General features: G+C 35.7%; 1 protein-coding gene and 1 long non-coding RNA gene across 3 annotated transcripts in view; one reads left to right on the top strand and one right to left on the bottom strand.

Annotated features, from left to right (window-relative positions):
• Positions 1 to 25,356, top strand: part of unm_sa1614 (un-named sa1614) — a 39,503-nt gene that overhangs the window by 6,889 nt on the left and 7,258 nt on the right. For both annotated transcript variants that reach the window (XM_082155018.1, XM_082155017.1), the window contains exons 2-20: positions 2,527 to 2,599; positions 3,030 to 3,175; positions 3,492 to 3,566; positions 4,298 to 4,347; positions 5,265 to 5,394; positions 6,550 to 6,635; positions 7,073 to 7,148; positions 10,161 to 10,247; positions 11,903 to 12,003; positions 12,290 to 12,359; positions 14,098 to 14,185; positions 14,697 to 14,745; positions 16,173 to 16,336; positions 20,598 to 20,731; positions 20,923 to 21,014; positions 22,445 to 22,631; positions 22,736 to 22,821; positions 22,912 to 23,027; positions 23,387 to 23,454. In XM_082155018.1, coding sequence (XP_082011144.1) covers positions 2,527 to 2,599; positions 3,030 to 3,175; positions 3,492 to 3,566; positions 4,298 to 4,347; positions 5,265 to 5,394; positions 6,550 to 6,635; positions 7,073 to 7,148; positions 10,161 to 10,247; positions 11,903 to 12,003; positions 12,290 to 12,359; positions 14,098 to 14,185; positions 14,697 to 14,745; positions 16,173 to 16,336; positions 20,598 to 20,731; positions 20,923 to 21,014; positions 22,445 to 22,631; positions 22,736 to 22,821; positions 22,912 to 23,027; positions 23,387 to 23,454 — 1,878 coding nt within the window. The remainder of the gene's footprint in view (positions 1 to 2,526; positions 2,600 to 3,029; positions 3,176 to 3,491; positions 3,567 to 4,297; positions 4,348 to 5,264; positions 5,395 to 6,549; positions 6,636 to 7,072; positions 7,149 to 10,160; positions 10,248 to 11,902; positions 12,004 to 12,289; positions 12,360 to 14,097; positions 14,186 to 14,696; positions 14,746 to 16,172; positions 16,337 to 20,597; positions 20,732 to 20,922; positions 21,015 to 22,444; positions 22,632 to 22,735; positions 22,822 to 22,911; positions 23,028 to 23,386; positions 23,455 to 25,356) is intronic.
• On the bottom strand, positions 23,775 to 25,356 carry LOC309487400. Its single transcript, XR_014201837.1, has 2 exons — positions 25,123 to 25,356; positions 23,775 to 24,367 (listed from the first exon to the last, which is right to left on the bottom strand). It is a non-coding gene; the product is annotated as an uncharacterized lncRNA (long non-coding RNA).

The raw sequence follows: 25,356 nt of genomic DNA, 5'->3' as shown, positions 1-25,356 counted from the left end.
CATTCGCTCAACAGATTACTTACTCATTTGACTCACCACTGTATAAACGTGTGACGGTTCCACTGTTCACAAAATCCAACATGATTTTGGATTTTTCCGATTTTTCCCCATGCTGCTTTTATATGTGCTACACATATTTGACCATTGCGGTCTTGCTCAAGTTAAAAGAAGTTCAAAAAAACCTGTTTCTTTTTTCCATTCCACTGCCCTGCGTCTCATATTTCTGAAGTCAGCATGGCACAGAAGTTGCAATAGTCTTTTCTTTTTTATTGTGATATGTATATCCATGTGAAACGGCTTCTTGAACAAGAAAAAATGTAGGGCGGGACTTGATTTTGTCCATCTGGAATGAATTGGATGTGGTTTGGTATTGCTGAGATCTCATGTGAGTGACAGGTTTTCTCGCCCAGTAAACAAGTCATTAGAGAAGAGAAAATATGTCTTTACAATAAAACTGGAGGGGGAGTTTTTTGATTAAAGAATATATGGGTAAAAAAAAAAAAAAAAAAAAAAAAAAAAAAACCTGGACGCGCATGAATCACTCATTTGCACTCAATACTGCAATTTTCTTTAGAAAAAAAGAAAAGAATCGCCGCTTTTGATTTCATGGTGACTTTTACTGCACAAAACAAAAAAACGCATTCTGTGTGAATGGCCCTTAATTGACTTCAATCTCTTTTATTGTTTTATTGATGTTTCTGTGTGAGTTCAAGTTTGAAAGGTCAAGTAGTGTATTCCTGCCTTAATGTCGACTCTTCCAGTCTGTAAATCGGGGCAAAAATCTGAGAAAAAGTCCTGAAGTGTATTCCGCAGGGCTGGAGTTCATGCGCAATGCAGTTCTTCCATGTATTAAATAATGGGTAAACGATGTGGTTGTATTAGTAAAAACACTGTTTTGAGTTGATTTACATTTTGCAGTGCTGTTGTGGATAATAGACTTCTCTGTTTGACCATTAGTGGCACGTACAGAACATGGCAGCTGATCTCTCTTCTTTTTTCTGAACTGGAGCAAACAAATGAATCTGCTTTGTCAAAAGCTCTTTGGGGACTCCCTCAAGTCTTAAACCCAACCCTTTTTTTATTCAATAAGACTTTTTTATTCAATAAGACTCTCTTTGTGAAAATGTGATTATGCTAAATCACCTGTGGTTAAAAAGATGGGAGCTGTTCAGGATATGAGCTAGGGAAGTGTTGCAACCCTCTTCAGGGCTTCATACACCCTGAGGAACAAACTGTTTACCCTGAGTGAAGGGAGGGATAATTGGGACAGGATATACGGTTTCCCATTAAATCTGTGTAGAAACTAGACTTTCATAGACTGTAAGACTGCAGGCATGTTTGAATACTATCTGGAATCTTGTTTATAAGGTCCCATAATGAATCCCATGTTTTCTTATTGTACATCATGAGCCAAACACTGTTGTGGTAGGTAAAAATAAATTTTTAAACGTGCCAAATTTTTGACAATTTCACCCCAGCACACAACAGTCACACTATTTTGAACCACACACCATTTGTTGGTGAATGGGTTAGTGTGACGTTGTTCCAGAGAGGCGTGTTACGGGCGTGTTTTAGTGATTTAGTGAAGCGCTGTGGAGCTTCTGGCCCGACCGTGGAAACGCAGGCCCGGTGCTATTAGCCCGAGGCTATCAGCCCGGCACGGCCCGTTTAAAGCCCTGGCCCGGCCCTGGCCCGACAGTGGAAACGCGGCTATTGTATCATGCTTTCAGATGGCAAGCGACTATGAAGCTGTTCATTAATCTTTCCATGTGTGCTCTTGCTTTTAGTGACACAACAATCAGACATCACGCTCCATTTGCTGCTTTATAGTAACCAGATTGTTGCTTAATTCAGTAGATTAGATTTTAGTATAGAAAAGTAGCAAGGTGTAGCAGGTGTAATTTCAGCTGTTCAGTTTCAGAGGACAAACTCTCTCAGCCTTTCATGATTTCATAATCATTTCATGATTGCATATAATTGCTGTTTTTGAAACTGGAAATGTGTTTCTGTAAGGAGCCATTTCAAGTTGTGCTAAATTTGTGCTAAACAATATGTGCGTGCCTTTATGCGTGCTTCTTTGTGTTTGTGTGAATTTCAACAATATTTTAAACAAACTGAAGTGATGTTATATGGATATATGGTCTGGAATTACAATACATTTACATTTATGCATTTGGCAGATGCTTTTATCCAAACTGGCTTACAGTGCATTTAAGATACAATACCGGTCAAAAGTTTGGGGTCTGTAAGATCTTTTAATGTTTTTGAAAGAAGTCTCTTATGCTCACCAAGGCTACATTTCTTTGATCAAAAATACAGTAAAAACAGTAATATTATGAAAGATATTTTGATACCTAACTTTTTTTGGGGGGGATATATATGACATTTTGATATATATTTTAAAATGTAATTTATTCCTGTTCTGGCAAACTACACTTATTCACTAATCCAGTTTAAAAAAACAACTGGTATCTGCCGAATGGGAATTCCTAACTCAGATGAGACCCTTCTTTTTTCTTTCAAAAGGCCTTGGACTCTGACCGCACAATCTTGCAGAAAATGAAGAAAGCAGCCAAAGCAAAGCATTTCTCTGGTCAAGGTAACATAAAATAATATTGAATCTGTTGGGTTTATTTGTGTTTAAATGTGTGAGAAAGTACCTGAAAGGGTGTCATTTCTCGTTTAGTCAGGTGATTTGGTTAGCTGCTTGCATCGTTTTGTCACAAATGCAAGTATTCACTAAGCCATACTTGTTTTTATTTCATGCACATCAGACTGTAAGCAGCATGCATTCATTTTTGTTTCTTTGATAGTTCATTAGAGAGACTGATTGGGCATGCAAAGCATTTCCTCCTACGTATGAATATGAATGAAGTGGAAGCCAAATGCCCATATGAGACCCAAACCCATCAACACCTCTATCTGTTTTTTTTAGTTTTTTTGTGTCATATGCTTTTAGTCAAATTTTCTGTTTTCTTGGTTATATTTTCCTGATTTGTGCTGAAGTTCTGCTGCTGTTCTTTCTCCAGACCACATATCACATTTGGAGTCATACATCAATTCCATGGAGAAGTTGGCTGTGAATTTCCGCAACAATGGAGAACAGGAAGTGGCCTCTGCCTTTAATAAGTTTGCAGAATTCTCCAAAGAACTGCTGATGCCAATGAAGAACTTGGTGAGACACATGGAACTTCAGGGAAGGTTTTCTGTTAGGCTTCTGCATAATCCCAAAGAGTCTTTTTAATATTAGTCACAGTTTGGTCTTACAAGATAGGCCTTATCTGCAAACAGCTTAGCTTCCCTCCAAAGGTTTTCTCACCTCCCTGTCCACAGTTCCTTATCCTTTCCAGACGTGCTCCTATTAAATAGATTTTAGTAAAACATGTTTTAATGTGCTTGTTTGCAAGTAAGCAAGCATACGCTGACATACACTGGCAATAAATGGATTTTGCCAGCTCACAATTTCCGTTTTAATATTTCCGTTTTATCAGTTGAAGAGCATGTTGCACAACATTAACTTCTTCCTGGACTCGCTGGTAAAAGGGGATCTGAAAGAGGTCAAAGGTGTAAGTTGAACTCTTCAATTCAATACATTACTGTCTTGTGATTGGTTTGTAAATGTATAGATTGTGATTTTAGTATTTTAACTTCCTTTATAGGCAAGTACTCAAATAGTTAGGCTGATAATATAATTTGCAATGCAAAAAGGTTAAAAAATGTTTTTTATAAAAATTTTATTAAATGTAAAATAAATAAAATATTGTTTCTCACCTTTCTCACTTTCTATAAAAGTATAAACTTCATAGGTTTAAAAAAAAAAAAAAATTTGGTAAATGGCTTTTACAAATGTTATAAGATCAGCATATTTGAATAAATCAAATTTAAAATATTTGTATAAATATTACCTTTGCCAGGACATGTTTTATACCATTATTGTGAATGATTACTATATTCTGATACCATGGTACCCCAAAAAGAGGAAATGACAATTGTACCAAGTCCAAAAAATATAGTACCATGTAACTTACTTTTGTTGCTCTGTTAGTGTTCCAGTGTACAGTATATGATGCAAATGAGATGCACTGGATATTATATCCCAGAAGGCAACAAGACGTGTTCTCTGCCTCTACAAGCAGAAATCCATTACATAGATCATTACCATAAGCACAGTGTTTAATGTGAGCAGATGGTAATAAGACAGATGATGACTTCTCTTAATTCTGTCTCAATTCTCGTCTTTTACTGTAAGATGATGTAAGTCTGACTCTGTTCTAACTCCTTCTTTTTATCTTGTCAGGACCTGAAAAAGCCCTTTGACAAAGCATGGAGAGATTATGAAAATAAATTGTGAGTGCTTTTTATAACACTGTTTTTAAATTAGGCCATTTGTGCCTGTGTTTTTTGACACCCACTGAGTGTTGGATTATTTTGATTCATTAGTTGAGATATTGCAAAAGCTTCAAAATAAGACAAAAAGAAATCATTTTATCTCTGGTCTCTGTCACGACAGTCTCTCTCTCTCTCTCTCTCTCTCTCTCTCTCTCTCTCTCTCTCTCTCTCTCTGTGTGTATATGTATGTGTGTGTGTTTCAAACAACAACCAATTTTAGAAACTGTGTAGGATATATTTTCTGTGCCTCATGTGTTACATATTCACTGCAGGATCACAGTCACTTTCACTTGTTCTCTTTTTCACATATTTCTTCACACCTTTATTACAAGACATGGTTGTTTAAACCAGTATATTTCCCAAATGGACACCAAATCAGAAATATAGTCCTTTTTGCACATATTATAATGGATATCATGTAGCAAAAACATTAATACTATGAAATTCGCTTTTTTTTGTAAAAGTGTGAATATTTCCATCTACACAAATGTATAAAAAAGAGATTCATCACAATTAGTTGTAATTGTAATCTATTAGTAAGCACAAAAAAATACTTTTAAGTTAAAAACTGTAAGTTATAGGTTTCACATAGCAATATCGAAAACCCATGACCTTCTAATCTAACTTCCTGATCCTTAATAGTTACCAGAGATCCTTTCAGCACTTCCTGTATTGTTATTTTGCTCCTTCTAATCTCTGTTCTTCATTTAATTGTAATTCTCGTAAGTGTCTCGCTTCACTTCTCTTACAATACTTTTGTATTGTGTTTCTAATTTACTGTAACCACAAATCAGACACATACCATCAGTTTTCTGTTATGTATATGCAATACAAAAGTCATGACCACACTGTCATATGCTTTCTGTCCCCTTCAGCACTAAGATCGAGAAAGAGAAGAGGGAACTGGCGAAGCAGTACGGTATGGTGCGCACAGAGGTGAGCGGAGGAGAGATTGCAGAAGAGATGGAGAAAGAGCGCAGGATGTTCCAGCTACAGATGTGTGAAGTAAGATCCGCTCGTGTTTGTGTAAGCTGCGATAGAGGAACATGACCGATGCTGTTAGATTAATGCTGAGATCAGCTCATCTGTGTTATTGTCGGTAAATTTGAATGGCAAAAACATTTCCTAGGTTACTATTACTTTAAACCAGGGGTTTTCTAACTTTTTGATGCCCAGCATGGGCGAATATGATGATACCAGTAAACTGTGTGGAAAAAATTATTAAGTGTGATATTATAAAGTGGGACATTGTTCTCAAAAATAAATAGTAAATAAAGGCTAAACTCTCCATTATGAATTAAAATGGTTGAGTTTTTGTCCATATAATAATGTTTTTAACCCCAGTTGAAAGTCTCTAAACCAGTAGATATCAACCTGTTTTACTTCAGTGCCCTTTCACTCACAATTTCAACCCAATAAAACATTTTAGAGCTTGGCCTAATTAGAAGTATGTATATTCATTTTAAAATTGACCAAATAATAAGAATCTGTCATGCTATTTGTCTGTAATGAGAACATAAAGACGAGGAGTACAAAATACACAGTCTTTTAATCATAATCTTTATGAGGAAACACACAGGAGAAAAGAATAACTTAACCACACAATACTGAGACGACACGGAACAATGACCAAAGGAAACTATAAGGGTATAAATGCACAGTGATAACAAGGTAACTAAATGAACAACAGGTGAACTTAATCCAATCGGAAATCATAGAAACTAAACCGAAACTCAAACAAACAGAACCCAGAAAAAGCAGCACAGGGGACAGAATGAAAATGAAACCAAAACAGAACAAGACAGTTACAGAAATATTATATATTTAGCTTTTTTTTAATGCTTGTTTTGTCTTATTTTAAATCATTTTAAGTCATCTTGAGGCCCCCTAGTGGGCCCCCGGGCCCCTGGTTGAGAACCACTGCTCTAAACAGTCTCTGACTGTATGTATATCTACACACAACCTACCTACACTACTAACATTTTGTGGTATTTTCAAATTTTATGAAAAATGTCTCTAAATCTCACCAAGGCTGCATTTATTTGCTCAAAATAATAAAAAATAAAAAAATACAGTAAAATAGTACTATTGTGAAATATTATTACTATCTGAAATAACTGTTTTCTTTTTTCTATTCTCATCTGTTTTCCTCTTAAACAGTACCTCATCAAAGTTAATGAAATTAAGACCAAGAAAGGAGTAGACCTGCTACAGAACCTCATCAAACACTACCACTCTCAGTGCAAGTAAGTCTGTGATAAAACTGTGATTTTTTTTTTTTTTTTTTTTTATGTTTTGGAAGTTTATTATGCATTTCTATAGATATATAATAATCCTTCAGATGAAAAGTCCTCGTAAAGCAATATAATCAGTCCCCCACAACAGAGTCGTCCAATGAAAGGAACCAGACCATGGCAAAATGAACAAAGTCATCCGTGTTAGGAGAAATCTCTGGGCCAGGCAGTGCACCTGTGCCTGCTTGGCACCAACACCATCAGTGTTCAATGCATGCTTTATAGTCACATCCCTCCACGCTCGAGTCTGTCACGCTGTTTTAAGTGTGACTAGAATTTGAGAGGATGAGAAACCAATGAAAGAATAGCGAGAGGGGAAGGGATGCAGCCTTGACAATTGACGCTGTTTTGTTACGGGATCTGTGATTAAAATTGCTTTCTCCTCTCAGTTTCTTTCAGGAGTGTCTAACTGCAACGGAAAAGCTGAAGCAGTACATTGAGGTCTTTACGGGACAGCTGAGCGCTGTGAGTGATTCCGCCCATGCTTGCTGCTTGCTGCTTGCACACAAATGTTCTTAATGTATGGGGCAGATGACATGCTGTGGCTCAAATCCCACCTTACAATGACAAAAAGCCGCAAACACACTTACGAAAGTGGAAGAAATCAGGGTGAACGGCCCTCTAAAGTGTTTTTTTCTATGCTTTCATTCATGCTTTTGTGCTGCCTAAGGCTTCCTATACAAAATACTCAAACCTCAAACAGACGGCGACAGGTTTAACCAAACTACTTTGTAATGCTGTTTGAAGGGGAAAGAGATACTAATTCTACTACCACTACTACTAATAATAATATGTTGGCATATAAATGATAATTGTTGTTGTTATAGTCGTTCTTTTTATTATTATTAAATTATTACTAATTATCATTACTATTTATAATCCAAAAATAATAAATAAATAAATAAATAAATAAATAAATAAATAAATAAATAAAAGGGCAATATACTGTATGTACTGATGCAAAAGCCTCTAAGTGCCACCTGGAATTTTCTTCTAGAATGATAATTTTTATCAAGCTCGTATATTTAAGTTCAGTAATTTCACTTAAATGGCAATGAAGATGACCTATTACTTGTCATTTAAGTGAAATTACTGAACTTAAATATATGAGCTTGATAAAAATGATCATTCTAGAAGAAAATTTCAGATGGCACTTAGAGGCTTTTGCATCTGAACTCTTCATATATATATATACAAGCTAATGAACTAAAAGGAAACAAGTCTGTATCTCAGTTAGAAACCAAGGCAACTAACAATGAATGAGAACACAGGCAAAGCAAGAACTGGGAAAACTGAACTAAAACACAATGAAAGCAAACATAACCCTTACAATTACTATTACTAATTCTGAATATTACAAATATTATAATTTAAATTACATAATTATTATGATTATTAATTACCCACCACATTCCATCCCATATTGTACTGTAACATGATTAACACTTTAATGTGAAATAGTAAAGAATTGTCCAAATATTTGTAGCACTTGTCAGCTCTACTTTTTATAGCATCATTATATTAAACTGACCTTTAAATTAAAACTATTCACCCTTTAGGGATTAATGGCTCACTTGTGGAAAGGTCAGAATGCATTGAAAGGCGTTGAAAACCAAACTGACGTGAAATAATTCAGACGGATCACCTGTACATCATCTGTCAAGCGATTTGATAGTTTAGGCCCTGTATACTCAAAATCCATTCAGACAAACAGGATCAGCCCTGAGTGTGTGTGTTCATGTGGCAGAGCGGGCTAATCTGTATTCAGAGCACAACTTAATTTGCAGCAATGAAGCTCAGGATGAGCATGATATTGGCCCTGATCGCTCAGTCCATGCTGTCCTACAGTCCCCTAGTGTGTTAATATTTCTTCATATACCATCCCATAAGCAAGGTCATTATTTTTAAATTGAAAAGTGCTGAGGATCCTTTGCATCCTTTGTTCATTCTCAGCCAAATATATCTCAATCTCAGAGAGTAGATTGCTCATGCTGAGCAGCGAATGACTTTAGGACAGTTGTTCTGCATCTTTATGGTATCTCATCATCCCCCAAGCTAACAATGTTCCTTCATCTCCTTGTGCTTTAGTCAGCCCAGATCAATAGTTTGTTGGCTAAAAATAGTTAAGTCGATCATCTCAATACGTGTATGACCACACTGATATGACCAAGTGACTCACATTGAAGTGTTAGCAGTGTTGGGATGTAATGCATTACTAAGTAATTAATGTAATTTAATTACTTTTCCCTTGAAAAAGTAAAGCAAGGGATTACTTTTATTTTTTCCTTCATTTAATTACAGTTACTTCTGATGTAATTGCATTATAGACTATAAAATAATTATATCTTAAACAATAGTGGATTTAACATAAACATTTATTTAATGTAACCCTCTCCCTTTAAATAATTTGGTCAGTTCAAGAATAATTTATGCAATTTTATATTATTTATTTGAAAGAATGAAAAGAGCAGTTTCATGTCTATCCTTGTATTGTTCAACTGGTCGAGGTTGACATAGGGTGACTGTAATAAGTAATGTAATAGAGAAATTAGTACAGTAATATAATTACACTATTGAAGATGTAATTACTTGAGTGACATACCCAACACTAAGTATTAGTGGTGTTAGAGATTTAAACAAAAGATAATAAACTGCATCCTGCTGAAAAACCCATCTTAAACTATCCTGATGTAGATTAAGCTAGTCTATCTGGACTCCTAGTCTGGCCAAACTGCTGTTTAACTGGTTTAGCTGGTTAGCCTGCAGATTTTGTTGCTTGACCTGGTAACAAGCATACACATTTTCTCTAAAATATCTAGCAACCAGGGTTATTACTGTTAACTAAAACTATTGTATGTATATTACATATTGTAGGTTTGTGAAATAAAGCTGAAATCACATTTAAATATTAGATGAAAAATGGAAACTAAGCGAAAATGAGAAATGTTGCCTTGGCAGCTAACATCCTAGATTTCACTCTAGACCTTGAAGAACCACAACAGTGTGGCTTTTGTTTGCTTGGATCGCGGCGCATCAAGGTTACCAGCCTCCGCCGATCTACCTCATGCTGACACAATCAGGGAAGAAATCAGCACTGTAAGCAGTTGGTAACAGTAAATCCCATTTAAGGGCAAATTTGTGGAGGGTAAATCAGACGGCTTCTTTCAGCTGCAGTTATGTTGTGAGTGACAGACAACTTAATGAAAGGGCAATTGTCTCACCTAAAGCTTAAGTAATCATGCTTAGAAAAACACGGCTGGAGGAATGTACAAGGAGGAGAGGAAGTGTAGGATGTGTTTGGAGGAATTTAAGAGTGTGTGTGTGTGTGTGTGTGTGTGTGTGTGTGTGTGTGTGTGTGTGTGTGTGTGTGTGTGTGTGTGTGTGTGTGTGTGTGTGTGTGTGTGTGTGTGTGTGTGTGTGTGTGTGTGTGTGTGTGTGTGTGTGTGTGTGTGTGTGTGTGTGTGTGTGTTTATACAGATCAAACATAAGCAGGATGAGGAGAAGAGACAGCTCTGTTCTCTCAGAGATCAGCTCAGACCTGCTCTACAACCCGAATTCAAAGAGGTAAAGATTGACACTCTATTTACACTTCATTCCCGCTCCGTTTGCACACACATTTTTCCCGCTTCAGCACTTGCACAAATTTCTCATGCTGATTTTCACCTCTTATACTCCTTGCTGTTCAGTTTAGGATTTTCTAACACTTCCTCTGGATATGATCTCACATTGTTTAATTGAAGGCTTATATGCATGGAGATACCGGGGCAGATTGGCACAATGGCTATTTCTCAGTAAGCTGATTTTCAAAGATAAACCTACACTGAGAAATATATATATTATATATATATTAAATATATATATAAGTGTGACAACTAGCCAGGCCACTTTTCACGTATAGTATTTCTGCAGTGAGCAGAGTACATACACTGTGGTCTGTGTTCAGTTTTGTATTGCTTAGGACTGCGGTATGTTTAATCCACTGCCGTGTTCTGTTTTTCCTGTTTCAGAGGTCACCCACCACTATTGATTCACAAAAATCAATAGCATGTTATGTTGCAGTGCATGGCGGTATACATTATTTGTCAGGGTAATAAATAGATAGGGTCTTATGGAGATTTGTTAGTCTTACTCAGGTGTTTAATGGGATAATGGGAGAGGGGGGTCAATATATTTGTTACTGTCAATCATCTTCCACAACAATTTTTTAAGTGCTTGGAATGACTGTGAAGAGCAGCTATTAACAAAATCGTTTTTTCTAAATGCTTCACTGACAAAACAGCAGTCCAGGAGAGTAAGTTGAGATGTTTTTTTAAATTATCATGTGATGTTATCGAGCTGCCGTAATTACTCATAAACACATGCATGTGAACTGTCACCTCATGTTTCCCACTTTAGTTGAAAAAATTAGCATGTGCAATATAGTGTGACATTCTCATGAGGAATATAACAATTTGCTGTCAAACTTGCTGCAAAAATCCAATTTTCATGTTTTTGTTTCTGAAAGCTGTTGATATTTTGGATATATTCCAGGTTAAACACAAGTTAAGCTCTCAACAGTATGCTGTCGACTTCAACACTACAATCTTTGTACTCTTGCCCAATAGATGTCCATTGTAATTATATTATTGTTATAATCATTTATACATTCTAAAAAAAAATTACAGAATTTTGGATATTTGAATCTATTTCCTGTTGACATCATTTCATTATTTTCTGTTGACATCATTTAACACAGAATATTCCTTTTTTATTATAAAATTTGTACCTACGGCATGAGTGATATTCATCTATTGTGCATGTCCTGCATGTATTACCCCTTCTTCATAAGTGTGAGCCAGTACTTCCCCTCAGTGTTAGTATTTCGCCGAATGTTCTCACTGTTCTTTTCCATAGAATTAAACTGTGACCTAGCAAATCGGAAATGTCATGTGGACTAATCTTATGGTACTTTTATGGTGTTTTTTTGTAAATTTTTTTGTTGAAAGCCCCTGTTCCCATTGACTTTCATTAAATGAAAAAGAGAAGTGAGAACATTCTGCTAAACGTCTTCTATTTTGTTCTCACAAAAATAAATAGATTAAAATAAATAATACAGGAACTATCCCTTTAAGCTGCTGTGTGCAAAAGCCCATGCATAGAGGCAATGGAAATCAAAAAAGCTTTTTGGGGGCCACGTATAAACAAACCATGACTTTCCAGTTTATGCTTCTGTTGTTCAGGATTCTCTTAGCAGACAGACCGTGTACAGCATGCATCAGCTTCAAGGCAACAAGCAATATGGCACAGAGAAATCAGGCTACCTCTACAAGAGAAGTGATGGGTAAATGAATTCATGTTGTAGCAAACGGTCATGATATTATTGAATTTCTGTTCCCGGATCATGCATTCTTCAAGCATGACGTATAATCCACACTTTCATTTAGATTTCCCTGATAAATGCTTTTGGAAGTGCTCTGTTAGCCCTTCATTTCAAATTATTCATGTGTGGTAGGACACGCTGTCCCGGGAGTTACACACAGATCTGTCACTGCATTCACTGTATAGCTTTGTGATGATTGAGGAAAATGTGATGTGGATGCTGTGCCGTAATCTCATTTCTCTGATAGGTTGAGGAAGATGTGGCAGAAGAGGAAATGTTCTGTGCAGAACTGCTATCTTACCATCGCTCATGGAACCGTGAGTACTCGCATCACTCTCTGCAAATACAGCAGCAAACAGTTTTTTTCCTTCTGCTGGTCTCTGTGAAAAAATGTGGATACATTAAAAATGTCACGTGTGGTTGCAAGGAGAAAGCACAACGTTTTAGTAGAACAAAGAGCTGTAACGAGAACGGACAATGAAATGAAAGAAAGACAGGCTTAAATACATAGACTAAACTAATCACATAATCAATGACAGTTGCAAACACTAATAAAACCATGAGTAACCAGTAAACTAACTGAAATACATGAAACTGGGACACAGAACTGAAAGACAAGACAAAACCCCACCCAAACATATAATGAGCACTTTATAATATACAGTAATAAAGTACAACTTTCCAGAAAAGTTGGGACATTTTGTAAAATGCAATAAAATTCACAATCTGTGATTTGTTAATTCTCTTTAACCTTTTTTTAACTGACAAAACTACAAAGAAAAGATTTCCAATGTTTTCACTGACCAACATAATTATATTTTGTAAATATAAGCAAATTTTGATTTACAAATAGTTTATAGTTAATTAATAGTTAAAGGTATAGCGGAGGATGTTTTACTTCCTGGTGGGTAGTCTAAACTATTGGTCCTCCTAATTGTCAATCATTCTGGTGAATCAATCAAACTTTTCAAAAAGTGGAGAGGGCGGGTCTTATCTAAAATTTGGAAAGATCCTCCGCTATACCTTTAATAGACTATATACAGTTGTCACTGTAATTATTGTTATTGTTTAATTAATTAAGTGCTTTAAACCAACCTTTATTGGCCATCATAAGACCTGTGCAGACCACTTCTGAAATAGTTGTTATGAAAAACGTACATGATATAAAAAAATGCACCTTAATATGGCATTTTACACCTGAAAATATCATACTGTGTGGATGTGTTTTTTTTATTATTGTTTAATTTTTATTTATTTTTTGGATCCCAAATATGACGCATTGGACTCTATAATATATATATTTTTTAAATGTATTTAGTCATTTATTTAGTGAATATTTTGTTTTTAAATTATATTTACACTACAAAATGTTTTGGGATATAAGTTGGAAGATTTTTAAGGTTTTTGAAAAAAGTATTTTATGCTCACCAAGGCTACATTTATTTAATCAAAAATACAGTAAAAACTGTAATATAGTGAAATATTATTACAATTAATTATTTATTAATTATCCAACTATTTCTATATTTTATATATAATTTATTCCTGTGATGACAAAGCTGTATTTTCAGCATCATTACTCCAGTCTTCAGAAAATCAGAAATCATTCTAATATGCTGATTTAGTGCTTAAGAAACATTTGTGATACATTTGATACATTTTTCATCATTCTTTGAGGAACAGAAAGTTCAAAAGAACAGCATTTATTTGAAATATATTTGTTGTAACATTATAAATGTTTTTATTGTCACTTTCGATCAATTTAATACATCCTTGCTAAATGAAATTATTAATTTATTTTAAACAAAAATCCTACTGACCACATATTTTTGAATAGTAGTGTATATTTATTCATTTATTACTTTTACTTATATGTATTTATATAATGATACATATTTATTTATATTTATATTATTATTTTATATTTGATACTTTCATAATGTTTAGTTGCATTCTCAATGGCCGAAACCAATGCTGATATGCACACAATACAATTGAGATGTACACAAAATTGCAGTAGACAGGCTTTAGTGATGTGCTATCCCTTCATTGCAGCCTAATAAATCACCAGCTAAACTGAACCTCCTCACCTGCCAAGTCAAACCAAGTCTGGAAGACAAGAAATGCTTTGACCTCATCTCACGTGAGTTAACCACGCACTCTCTCATGCATTCCCCAACCAAGCGTTCGGTCCATCACACACTCTCCCATGTGATATATAATTGAGAAAAAAATATCAAAGGTAGATTTCAGGATCTTCACACCAAGCTGAAGCGAACCAGCCTCAGGCTGTTTTTAGTGAAGTGAACTGCATAATTGTATCTGCATGCGTCCATGCATTATTCTGGCCTCAGGTCTCTAGTGTCATTATTATGTTATGTAACAATCATGAAATATTTTGCGATACAATACTAGAGTCCTTGAAACAAATGCAGGTTGTTCTGAAAACAGGGCACTATTTAAATTCACTATTTGTACTTGAGCACAATTGTTTGTTCATTCCTGCCACTTGTATTTTAACAAAGGACCTCAAACCTGTTTAATCTCTCCTGATTGTTTGCTGATTACATGTTAGCTGGTGCCAGCTGAGGATGAATTGTGAATTTACAAGGATTAATGAGTGTGTTTGTGTGTTTTTTATATTTTTTTTATAGATAATCGCACTTACCATTTTCTGGCTGATGATGAGTCTGATTGTGTGGCGTAAGTATTTCTTTTTTTTATTCACAGCAATAAATACTTGAAACGCAAACTGTTTAAATTTGGTTTGTTTCAACCTTAAACAACCTACTCAAGCATTTATGTACCTCAATGAGTAATTTTGACATAATTGCACATAAATCCAAACAATAAAAAGCAATGCAAACTATTATTCATATATTTTTTTTATAACTATGCACAAAATGTATCTTAAATTAATACAGAGATATTTAAAAATGATGTATTAACGTATTTCATATTGAAATAGGAAGTTTGAGCAGGACATATCAAAGGGCTTTTTATTTCAATTCTCAACAGGCTTTAGTTTACGTCATAATTGTGAACGATTTTTTTTATACTTGCTAATTGGTTGCAGGTGTTATTAAGGGCCATGACATTCTCATTCTTGAAAGCATCTGATTGGACTTAAACCAGAATAAATGCATAATAAATCAATGTTTTTTGTAAAATGAAATGTTTCTTGAGCATCAAATCAGCATATTAGAATAATTTCTGAAGGATCATGTGACTCTGTAGACTGGAGTAATGATGCTGAAAATGCCGCTTTGATAACACAGGAATAAACTACGTTTTGAAATATATTCATATATGAAACAGTTATAGAAAATTATAATACCATTTCAAAATATTCCTGTGAGCATAAGAAACTTCTTTCAAAAATAACAAAAAATCTTACCAACCCCAAACTCTTGAACATTAGTGTATATCTGCTAAAAGTGAATTTTGTCACTGATGACCTTAAAGCTCACAGACATGAACTAAAAGCCACAAAAAACTGATTCTGATTTCATGGTCTCATTAAAGAGAAATGCCTTTATTCTTCCAGACACTGATCTGCCCGAGTCTCAGTCCACTCATGTGACTGTCAGATGAGAATGTGTAGAGGCCGTCAGATAGGAAAGAGCCTGTATAATTTTCAGCACACACACCTCTTCCGATTTGACCTTTCCATCTTGACAGAGGAACAGAGCCTCCTTTCTTGGAGAGAAAGAGAAATATGTAATATTTCTTCCTCAGATGTGGCTGCATGTATGATGATTGAAATGCTTCTCATGTCAGATCACAGCCCAGGCTTCCATCTTCAGCTAAATGTCAGAGTTGAAGAGGAGCAAGAGAAAAGATTATTGATAGTCGCATTATACCGCAGCTTTTCAGAAATGAATCCTAGAGAGGATATTCACTGACTAGAAGTAGCCTACGCAAAGCCTGTGCACTGTTTACAAAATTCCCTGAGCTGTAATCAAGGGCATTTTCTCATTAATTGCAAATGAACGGACCTCTCAGAGAGCTGGATCGGCATTAGTCGCAAATTACTTTTCTATGCACGGTGCCACCTGGAAATTTGATCTGAAGTTTCTTGTCGCCCTCTAATGGTTGTATTTGTTATTGCACCTTCCTAAAAATATCAGGTGGATATCAGTGCTGACAAACAGTAAGCAGGAGGCTCTAAATGTGGCTCTGGATGAGAGGAGGACAAGTGGGGAGAACAGCGTGGAGGATCTGACGCGATCTATCACTGAGGACATTCGCCGCATTCCTGGAAACAACGTTTGCTGCGACTGCGGGGCCACAGGTACACATATAAAGTCTTTACAGTAGCACAAATGTTTCTGGACATGTGCTATGATGTTTTCTGAACCGAAAATATCATGGTACATGAATATGCTATCATTTAGTGTCCAGGAGGACAACCACTATCTCACTACAGTTACGTCAGTGGAGGTATGCTGCCTTCTCGTGCTTTCTGAATTATCGTAAATACGAGTTTCCTTGTCAGAAATTGGGCATGAACGCCCCTCTCAAGTCGTATTTAATAATGGGAAACTTGGAGATCATTTTGATACCCGGGCTTCTGAGTTGGGCATGCCATAACTTTGAACATGGTGGAGGGGAGAACGATTTCTGCCTGCTATGATTGGTTTTCTTTATTAGTTTTTTCCACAACAGCTAGGCCTACATCGACTGGTCTTGTTGTTAAAGTAGTGAATAACCATTTAAAGCACATTGTATATTTTATACACAACGAACATAGCATATATTTGACCAAAATTCTAGAACGGACTATCTCGCGGTGAATGTATATGGTTATACATTTTATTGAAAATTAAATATCTTCATACACAGCACAGGTACATCTGTAAGATGTCTGCTAAAGATCTGTTAATCTGATGTGTAAAAACATCTGATAAACGTCTTAGAAAAAGCAGTTTTACATACATTCTAAATCTTAAACATCTTAAAGACATCTTCTAAATGTCTATATGACATCTAACAGGAAACGTCCTGGAGACGTATTGCAGATGAGCAAACATCTTGCAGATGTAAATGCAGACATCAAATAGACGTCTCAGAGATGTACTTGTGCTTTCAGGGAGATTACCCCCAAGAAATAGGCAAGAATAAAACTGGTGTCCTCTATGATTCCTGTTTTTTCCTGTTAAATGTGAGTTTTGTCAACTCTTAGGAGTGCACTGATGTCAAAGTGTCTTGACTCGAGCAATTCTCACAGACATTGTTTATATGATAGAGTCTTTTATATCTATTTTAACAGCGCTATTGGACAAAAACGGGGTTCGAAATTGAAACTAAGCAGTTTAAGATAACAGCGGCTTTGGAAATGGGAACCCTAGAACCACAGTTTCATAACCGTAGCCACAGAGCCGGAAGTGAGGGGCGGGGCTTAATCAGTGTGCTACTCTTTTACAAGTAATTTTCTTGTGTTGAATATAAGCTGTTTTCACATGAATTTTGATCGGATCTATGTCTACAATATTTAACAACAATACCTACAGTCACTTCTGTTCATATAATATGAATAAGATTTCATGATGTAGCCTAAATTGAGCAAAATTTTAAAAGATAGCCTATTGATCATGCTTAATGACACTGAATGGATACAAACACAGTAGTTTATACTTCAAGGTTATAGGCTGCAACCATAGAGGGCTGCAACTATACGTTTTTATTTAAAAAAAAGAAATAAATGTGTAACATGTTGTAAAGTGTTTCCCATTTGACTGTATACATATGTGATATTATTATTTCCTTCACGTTCATGTTGTAATAAATAATACTTAATGACACAGAGTATGAGAGGATTAAATGTTAATGGATACAAACACTGTAGTTTAGTTACTTCAACGATACTACAACTGCAACTTTTTTTTACTGTTTTAAAATTATATTATTAAATGTGTAACATGTTGTAAAGTGCTCCCCATTTGACTGTATATTTGATCGTATTCCTTTATGTTCATGTTGTTACAAATAATATGAGTATGTGACGTATTTAATGTCAAATAAAAATAATTATTTAATACAAAGCCTTGAACAAGTGAAACGTGTGTTTCTGTATGAAAACAAATAGGATATTTAAAAAAATATTTCTAGGTTTAAAAAGTATTTAAACGGCTCATAATAATAATAACAACATGCAAACAACAAATAATCATCTTAAAACACAAAAAAGATTGACTCTTAAGCCCGTATCAAGGCATTTCGGCCTTTTCATCCCTGAAAACGAAATGAATACGTTTACGTTATTAATTAATAATTATTGACAAATGCAAAAAAAAGCTTTTATTGATAAAATGGGAAAGACGTGAACAGATTTTTAGCATATAAACACTTAATAATATTCGTTCACCACATCATGACATAAATATCACACACATCTCATCTTATTCTCCATCATGCTTCTGTTGTCAAATGTCTCATTGGCTTAAATGCGTGTTTCACTTGCTCAAGAATTTGAAATGATTAAATACATGAATACCTATATTTGATATTAAATGCCCATTCCTCTGTCTTTAAGTAGGCTACTATTTGTCACAAGTTCACAACATGAACATAGGCTACATATAGAAAAATAATATGATCATATAATACAGTCAATTAGGGAGACATTTTACTATATGGTTATACATTTATTAAAACATTTTCAAAATGATACGGTTAAAAGTATTTGTTCTCAGTTTATGCAAATTAGGTTAGCTCATGCCGCATGAACAAAAAATTGTTTGTATTATCCATTAACATGGTAATTAAAAAATCCATATGTTAAATCCATATGTAAAATATGTTAAAAAAAGAATAATAAGATTGCAGACATAGATCCGATCCAAATCCATGTGATATCAGCTTATTGTAATGGTTACCAGCTGGAGTGCCCTTGAGAGCCACCAGAGGGCACCCCACATCAGACTATTGTGGACCTGTCCCAAATGGCACACTTCATGTGCACTTTCGGTCTTGTGGACTTACAATACGCTGATTTCACGCAGCCGTTATTTTGAAATCGAAAGCGAGGCTCCGGTGGGAAGAAAACCGGAAGTGTCGCCTTTAATCACAGGAGAGTCGTGAATGCGATGGCGTATTGTTGTGTTTAATGATGTTGTGTCAATTCTAAAAATGTACATACATTTCTTTCATACTTTAGACTATATACATTGAAATTAATTTATAAATAAAATATTTTTTTTATATATAATTCAGAATGTAAAAACAGAAGCAGGAATGAACTATATACATATCCTATATTGAATATTAACATCCAATAGTGTAAATCGCGGCAGCAGCTTCAGGTTGGTAATCCAAGGCATTGTTGTTTATCTTTACTTCCGGGGTTCTTCCCACCGGAGCCTCACTTTCGATTTCAAAATGGCGGCTGCGTGAAATCAGCGTATGGCTGCCGCGTGCGCGTGTCCGTTAAGTCCGTGAGACCGCAGTGTGTCCCATTCGTCATTTTTAGATCTCAGAAGGCTGCTCGCGAGCGCCCCCCATGTGGTCGATTTGCGCCCTTGATGCGCACTTTTGCACTGATGCGGGCTCCACAGCAGACTTCTTCCCGACAGTCAAAGCGGCATTACGTCACGAAAGTGCGGACTCAGAGGAAGACCGCGAGTGCTTAGGGTTCCATTTGGCCTGTCATTCCCTCACAAACTACATTTCCCATAACTCACTGTCCGGGCTCTTGATCCATTATCACATTCACCTGTGTCTCATTATCTTGTTTAGCTCACCCCAATTAAACCTGGTTTCATTATCGGAGAAGTCTTGTTTAGTGTTACACTGCAATTCCGAGCATTCTCCTATGGTTTCATGTCTCTTGGTTTTTGGATTTCTTGCCTGTTCCGTGGATTACTCTTTTGTCCGTGTTCCCTGCCTTATTGTGTTTGTTTGTTTGTATGGACTGCCTGCCTGTGTTTGACCTTGCCTGTACTTTGGATTATGTCTTTGGATTACCCTGTTCAATAAGTACTGCATTTGGATCCTCAACCTTCGTGTCTCAGAGCAGTTTGTGACACTTATATTTAACTAAAGAAATGTGTAAGCCCCGCCCCTCACTTCCGGTTCTGTGGCTGTGGCTGTGGTTCTGCAGCTGGATACTTTTGGAGACTATGCTGGTCCTCTGTTCATGCTGTTTCTTTAAATGCCCATAAATCATGTTTAATTAAATTAAAACCCAGTGAGTGTACATGAGAGGACAGCCTGCAGGATTTATAGACATGTTTCCTATAAAAAGTGCTGAGTTCAGATTTTCTTTGGCTGCACCTTCTATCTCCATTGCAAAAAGTACAAGTGTGAATATCATTGAATATTGTAGCAGGTTCACACTGGGCCAGTGTTATTTTAGTGTTATTGACTATTATAGTATTTAAAAAAAAAAAAATTTGTAATTAGTTTCATTTTCATATTAGTCATTTTATTTTGTGCTTTGTATTTGTTTATTATTATTTGTATTTATATTTGGCTTTAATGTATTTTTATTTCAGTTTAAGGTTAAAATTTAGTAGCAGCTGATAATGTGTTTTCTTTACACTCTTTGCTTTCAGATCCGACTTGGATCTCTATAAACCTGGGAATCCTGACGTGCATCGAGTGCTCAGGGATCCATCGGGAAATGGGTGTACATTATTCACGTATTCAGTCACTTTCTCTGGACAAACTAGGCACTTCAGAATTGCTGGTAAGAATTCACAGTGAACAAATGAGTAAAATCAATTCATGCTTTGTTTAATGCAGCTGGTTGTTATCTTTATTGCATTCATGTATAAAGAGAGTTTGACAAAGTTAAGAGTATGAAAATATTAGTGATTTCTCACGTTCTTAACCACTACCCGCATATTTATGGCTCTTTCTCTCTCTTTTGCTCATTAGTTGGCGAGAAACGTGGGGAATTCAGGTTTTAATGAAATTGTGGAAGCCAATCTTCCCAGTCCCTCTGTGAAGCCGTCAGCAGAGAGTGACATGTGAGTGATGAGCAGCTCTGTAATTACTCTTCAAACGCCAGCCAAATGGTTTTGACACTTGGAGTCTCTGTGTCCCCATAGCACCCAATGTCTTTAGTATTTCCCATAACATGCGCACCACTCAATTCCCCCTCAATTTTTCCAATTAACCTGTCTGCAGATGGTGCAGATCTTTTAAAATTTCTTTTAAATTGATCATTCTTGAAAGTAATTTGAAAGCTCAAGAACATCCAAATTACTTTAACCTTCAAACTGAACGGATTGATTTACCCTGCTGTCACGATCAATGGGAGGAAAGTATGGTTGTGTACACTATTCTAGACCAGCTGGACTAAATGAACAGTGCTATTATTAGATTATTGCACAGAGCCCTGAAATAACATGCATATTTCCAGGAACTACTTTAGGGATGTTATATGTCACAGGAAATGCTTAGTTCACTCCATTGTTTGTCTGTTCCAGATTCTCATTCTGCCACCCGACACAGCTTTTCCTTTCTAGACTTTCCATGTTTAAATCTCAACACCTGTTTCATTATTTGACTTTGTCGGGGGGATTGTTACTTAATAAGTTAATGTTGTGAAATATTATTACAATTTAAGATTACGGTTTTCTTTTTGAATATTTTTTTAAATGTAATTTGTTCCTCTGATGGCAAACCTGAATTTTCTGCAGAATTTTAAACAGTTGTGCTGCTTAATATTTTTGTGGAGACCATGAATTTGGTTAAAAATGTTTTTATTTGGATTCAAAATGATTCTTTTATGAATAGAAAGTTCAAAATAACATAATTTATTTGAAATATAAATAGTTTGTAACACTGTAAATATTTTACTGTCACTTTTGAGCAATACATACAAGCGGAATACAAGTATTAATATATTTCAAGAAAAAAATCTTACTGAGCGCAAACCTTTGAATGGTAATTGTAGGTCTAAGTCTTAAAGGTACAGTAGCAAAAAAAAAAAAAAAAACGGTGCAATTTTAAGGGTCAGAAAGAAGGTGTAAATGGTCATGTATAACTAAATACCAGCAAAGAATCCTTGCATAACTGAGTTGACTTCAGACACACACAAAAAGTGCATTGAAAGAGTGGCCCCTTTAAGAGCTCTGACAGCTGTTGCCTGTCTCAGGACTCAGGCTGGGTTTTTTTTCTAATGGTGTGAATAGTAATTTTTTTTTTCTCTGTAGTGTTTCAACCTACATCTGTCCAACATTGTACCATGAAAAGAGAGGAGAGTTGCACTAATGAGAGCTCCAGTTATGCTGTCTCTTACCATCTGTGACTTGCAATGAGCTTGTAGGCATCGCAGAGATGCTCATTTTTTAAATTTCACTGCACAATTTATTGGTGTCGGACATCTGTTGAATATCACTGCCATTCTGATAGCCAATAAAAGATGTACTAAAATATTGAGTGTTATTGACAGGGCCGTACGTAAAGACTTCATACTCTCAAAGTATATGGAATGGCAGTTTGCACAGCGTAGCAGCAGCTCACCGGAAACAAAACGCAAATATCTGCTGGATGCTGTTCGCAGTCGAGACGTCTTCAGCCTGTTACAGCTGTACGCTGAGAGAACAGAACTCAGCCAGCCACTGCCATGCCACCTACAGGTCAGCAAACACGTCTCGCCTTCTCATTTTCTGCCTAAGTACATGCATATTTTACCTTTGTATATGTTAGATCTTCCCTTTTTAATAGCAAAATGTTACGACAGGAAAAGGGGGAAACTGCACTACACTTAGCCGTTCTATTGGCTGACAGAACATCTCTTCATGTGGCTGACTTCCTGTTCCACAATAGGTCAGTAAAAAACTAAACTTGTTGGTTATCTGCATGTACGTGCGTGCAGATATGGATTCATCAAGTGCCTTTCCTTGTCATGTGTTTCAGTAATAATCTGGACGCTCAGACAGTGAAGGGAAACACTGCTTTGCATTACTGCTGCCAGCACAACAAAACTGAGTGCCTTAAACTTCTGCTCAGAGCCAAGGCCAACACACATATCAGTGAGTGAGACCTTCAAACCCTAAAACCAGCAAGACATTTTTGCTTTGAGTTATTTCATGATTGAAAATGTGTTTCTGTTCAACATTTATTGTTTAACATTTAACATCCATTCATCCATCGTCTTCCTTTTAGTTGTTTCTGCTGTGATAGAAGACCGTATTTTAACATTGAAAATTTGACACACTTTAATATTAATTGATGCTGTATAGGGTTTTATCAGCATCTTATCAGTCATTGTTAAAGCAAGGAGGCTCAGCGTGTTCTTTTGAAGGCTGGATTGGCTGTTGGCTCATTTGTCAGGAGTTGATTATAGATCAGGATGATCATTGAGCTGATGATAATTGCTGTTCTGTGATAGAGAACGATAATGGAGAGACAGGACTGGACGTGGCTCGCAGACTGAAGCACACACTGTGTGAGGAGCTGGTGAGTCAAAATGCTGTTAAAGCAAGTCTTTATTATTAGGATAATCATATGGGTGTAACCTGTTTATTTCACTTTTATTGTACAAAATGTTTGCTGTACACTTCAGCTACATCATAGTCATGGTCTTTTCTTTAAGCAGGGTCCCTAGCACACCTTTAATATCATTTAGAAAGTGATAAAAAAAAGTGTATTTACTTTATACATTTGATAAAAAATATGTTATAAAATAATAATCAAATAAAACAATTTAAAGCGGAATATAGCTAGAATAATTTATTTTTAAACCATACATTACCATTCAAAAGTTTGGTGTTGGTAAGTTTTTCTTAATTATTTTTTTGAAAGAAGACTTTCAAGGCTGCATTTATTTGGTCATAAATACAGTATAATAGTAATATTGTTAACTAGTATTACTATTTAATAAATAACTGTTTTGCATTTTAATATATTTTAAAACGTAATTTACAACTGTGATGGCAAAGATGGATTTTCTGCCGCCATCACTCCAGTCTTCAGTGCCTTATGATCCTTCAGAAATTATTCTTATATTTGAATATCTTATATTTGGTTCTCAAGAAACATTTTTATTATTATCAATGTTAAAAACAGGTATGCCTTCAGGATTTGTTGATGAAAAGAAAGTTTCAAAACAGCATTTATTTAAAATCGAAATCCTTACGGTCATTTTTGATGAATTTAATGTGACCTTAATAAATACAATTTAAATATATAAATGTATGTAGTTTATACTCTGCTCTAAAATATTTAATTGGCTAGATATTGCTCTTTGTGAGTGCTTGTGTAGAGTTAGACTTGCAAGCAACCCACCATGATCAGTATGTTGAGTGTAACATCCTGTGTGATTCACTGATCTGCAAGTGTTACCAGCTAATAATGGTTTCTTAAAGGGATACTCCACCGTTTTTTCATATTAAACTATGTTATTCCCTAAACTAAGACGAGTTGATACATACCTCTCTCGTCTCAGTGCGTGCGCTCAACCGCTCTGTCTTGCGGCGAAACTTTGTTAGCACTTAGCTTAGCCCAGTTCATTCAATATGGGCCAAGCAGAGAAGCTACCAAACACCTCCACGTTTTCCCTATTTAAATACAGTTACTCGCGTAGTGTAACTCGACCTAGGATGGTGACACAAAACAAAACGTTGCGCTTTTCTAAGCGTGTAAAATGGAACTATATTGTATGGCGGAATACCATAGCAAGTGCTTGTAAGCACTTCGACTTGGCGCAGTAATATCTTCACTAGAGGGAGCGGGGGCCAGTGTGAGGATTTTTCACGAGTGAAGATATTACTACGCCAAGTCGAAGTGCTTACAAGCACTTGCTATGGTATTCCGCCATACAATATAGTTATCCATTTTACACGCTTAGAAAAGCGCAACGTTTTGTTTTGTGTCACCGTCCTAGGTCGAGTTACACTACGCGAGTAACTGTATTTAAATAGGGAAAACGTGGAGGTGTTTGGTAGCTTCTCTGCTTGGCCCATATTGAATGAACTGGACTAAGCTAAGTGCTAACAAAGTTTCGCCGCAAGACAGAGCGGTTGAGCGCACGCACTGAGACGAGAGAGGTATGCATCAACTCATCTTAGTTAAGGGAATAACATAGTTTAATATGAAAAATCGGTGGAGTATCCCTTTAAGGGACACAGAGTTGCCTTTCTGCATTTGAATCTCAACTCATATTTTTGCATAGAGACATTTGTAAAACTTTGTTAAACTGATTAATTTCAAGGATTGTTACTTGACATCCAAATGCATCAGCAATCTCTACAAATTGAATCTTTAAAAATCCTCACCCAATGATCTCAAAAACTAGAAAAATCATGGAAATCCAATTGTCAAAAAGGGATTGATCTACATGTTAAATTAATGATGTGTCAT

Source organism: Leuciscus leuciscus, assembly GCF_965113295.1.
Source record: "Leuciscus leuciscus genome assembly, chromosome: 23".
Classification (NCBI taxonomy): domain Eukaryota; kingdom Metazoa; phylum Chordata; class Actinopteri; order Cypriniformes; family Leuciscidae; genus Leuciscus; species Leuciscus leuciscus.
Note: the sequence above shows the minus strand (reverse complement) of the source record. Positions and strands in the feature narration are given on the sequence as shown.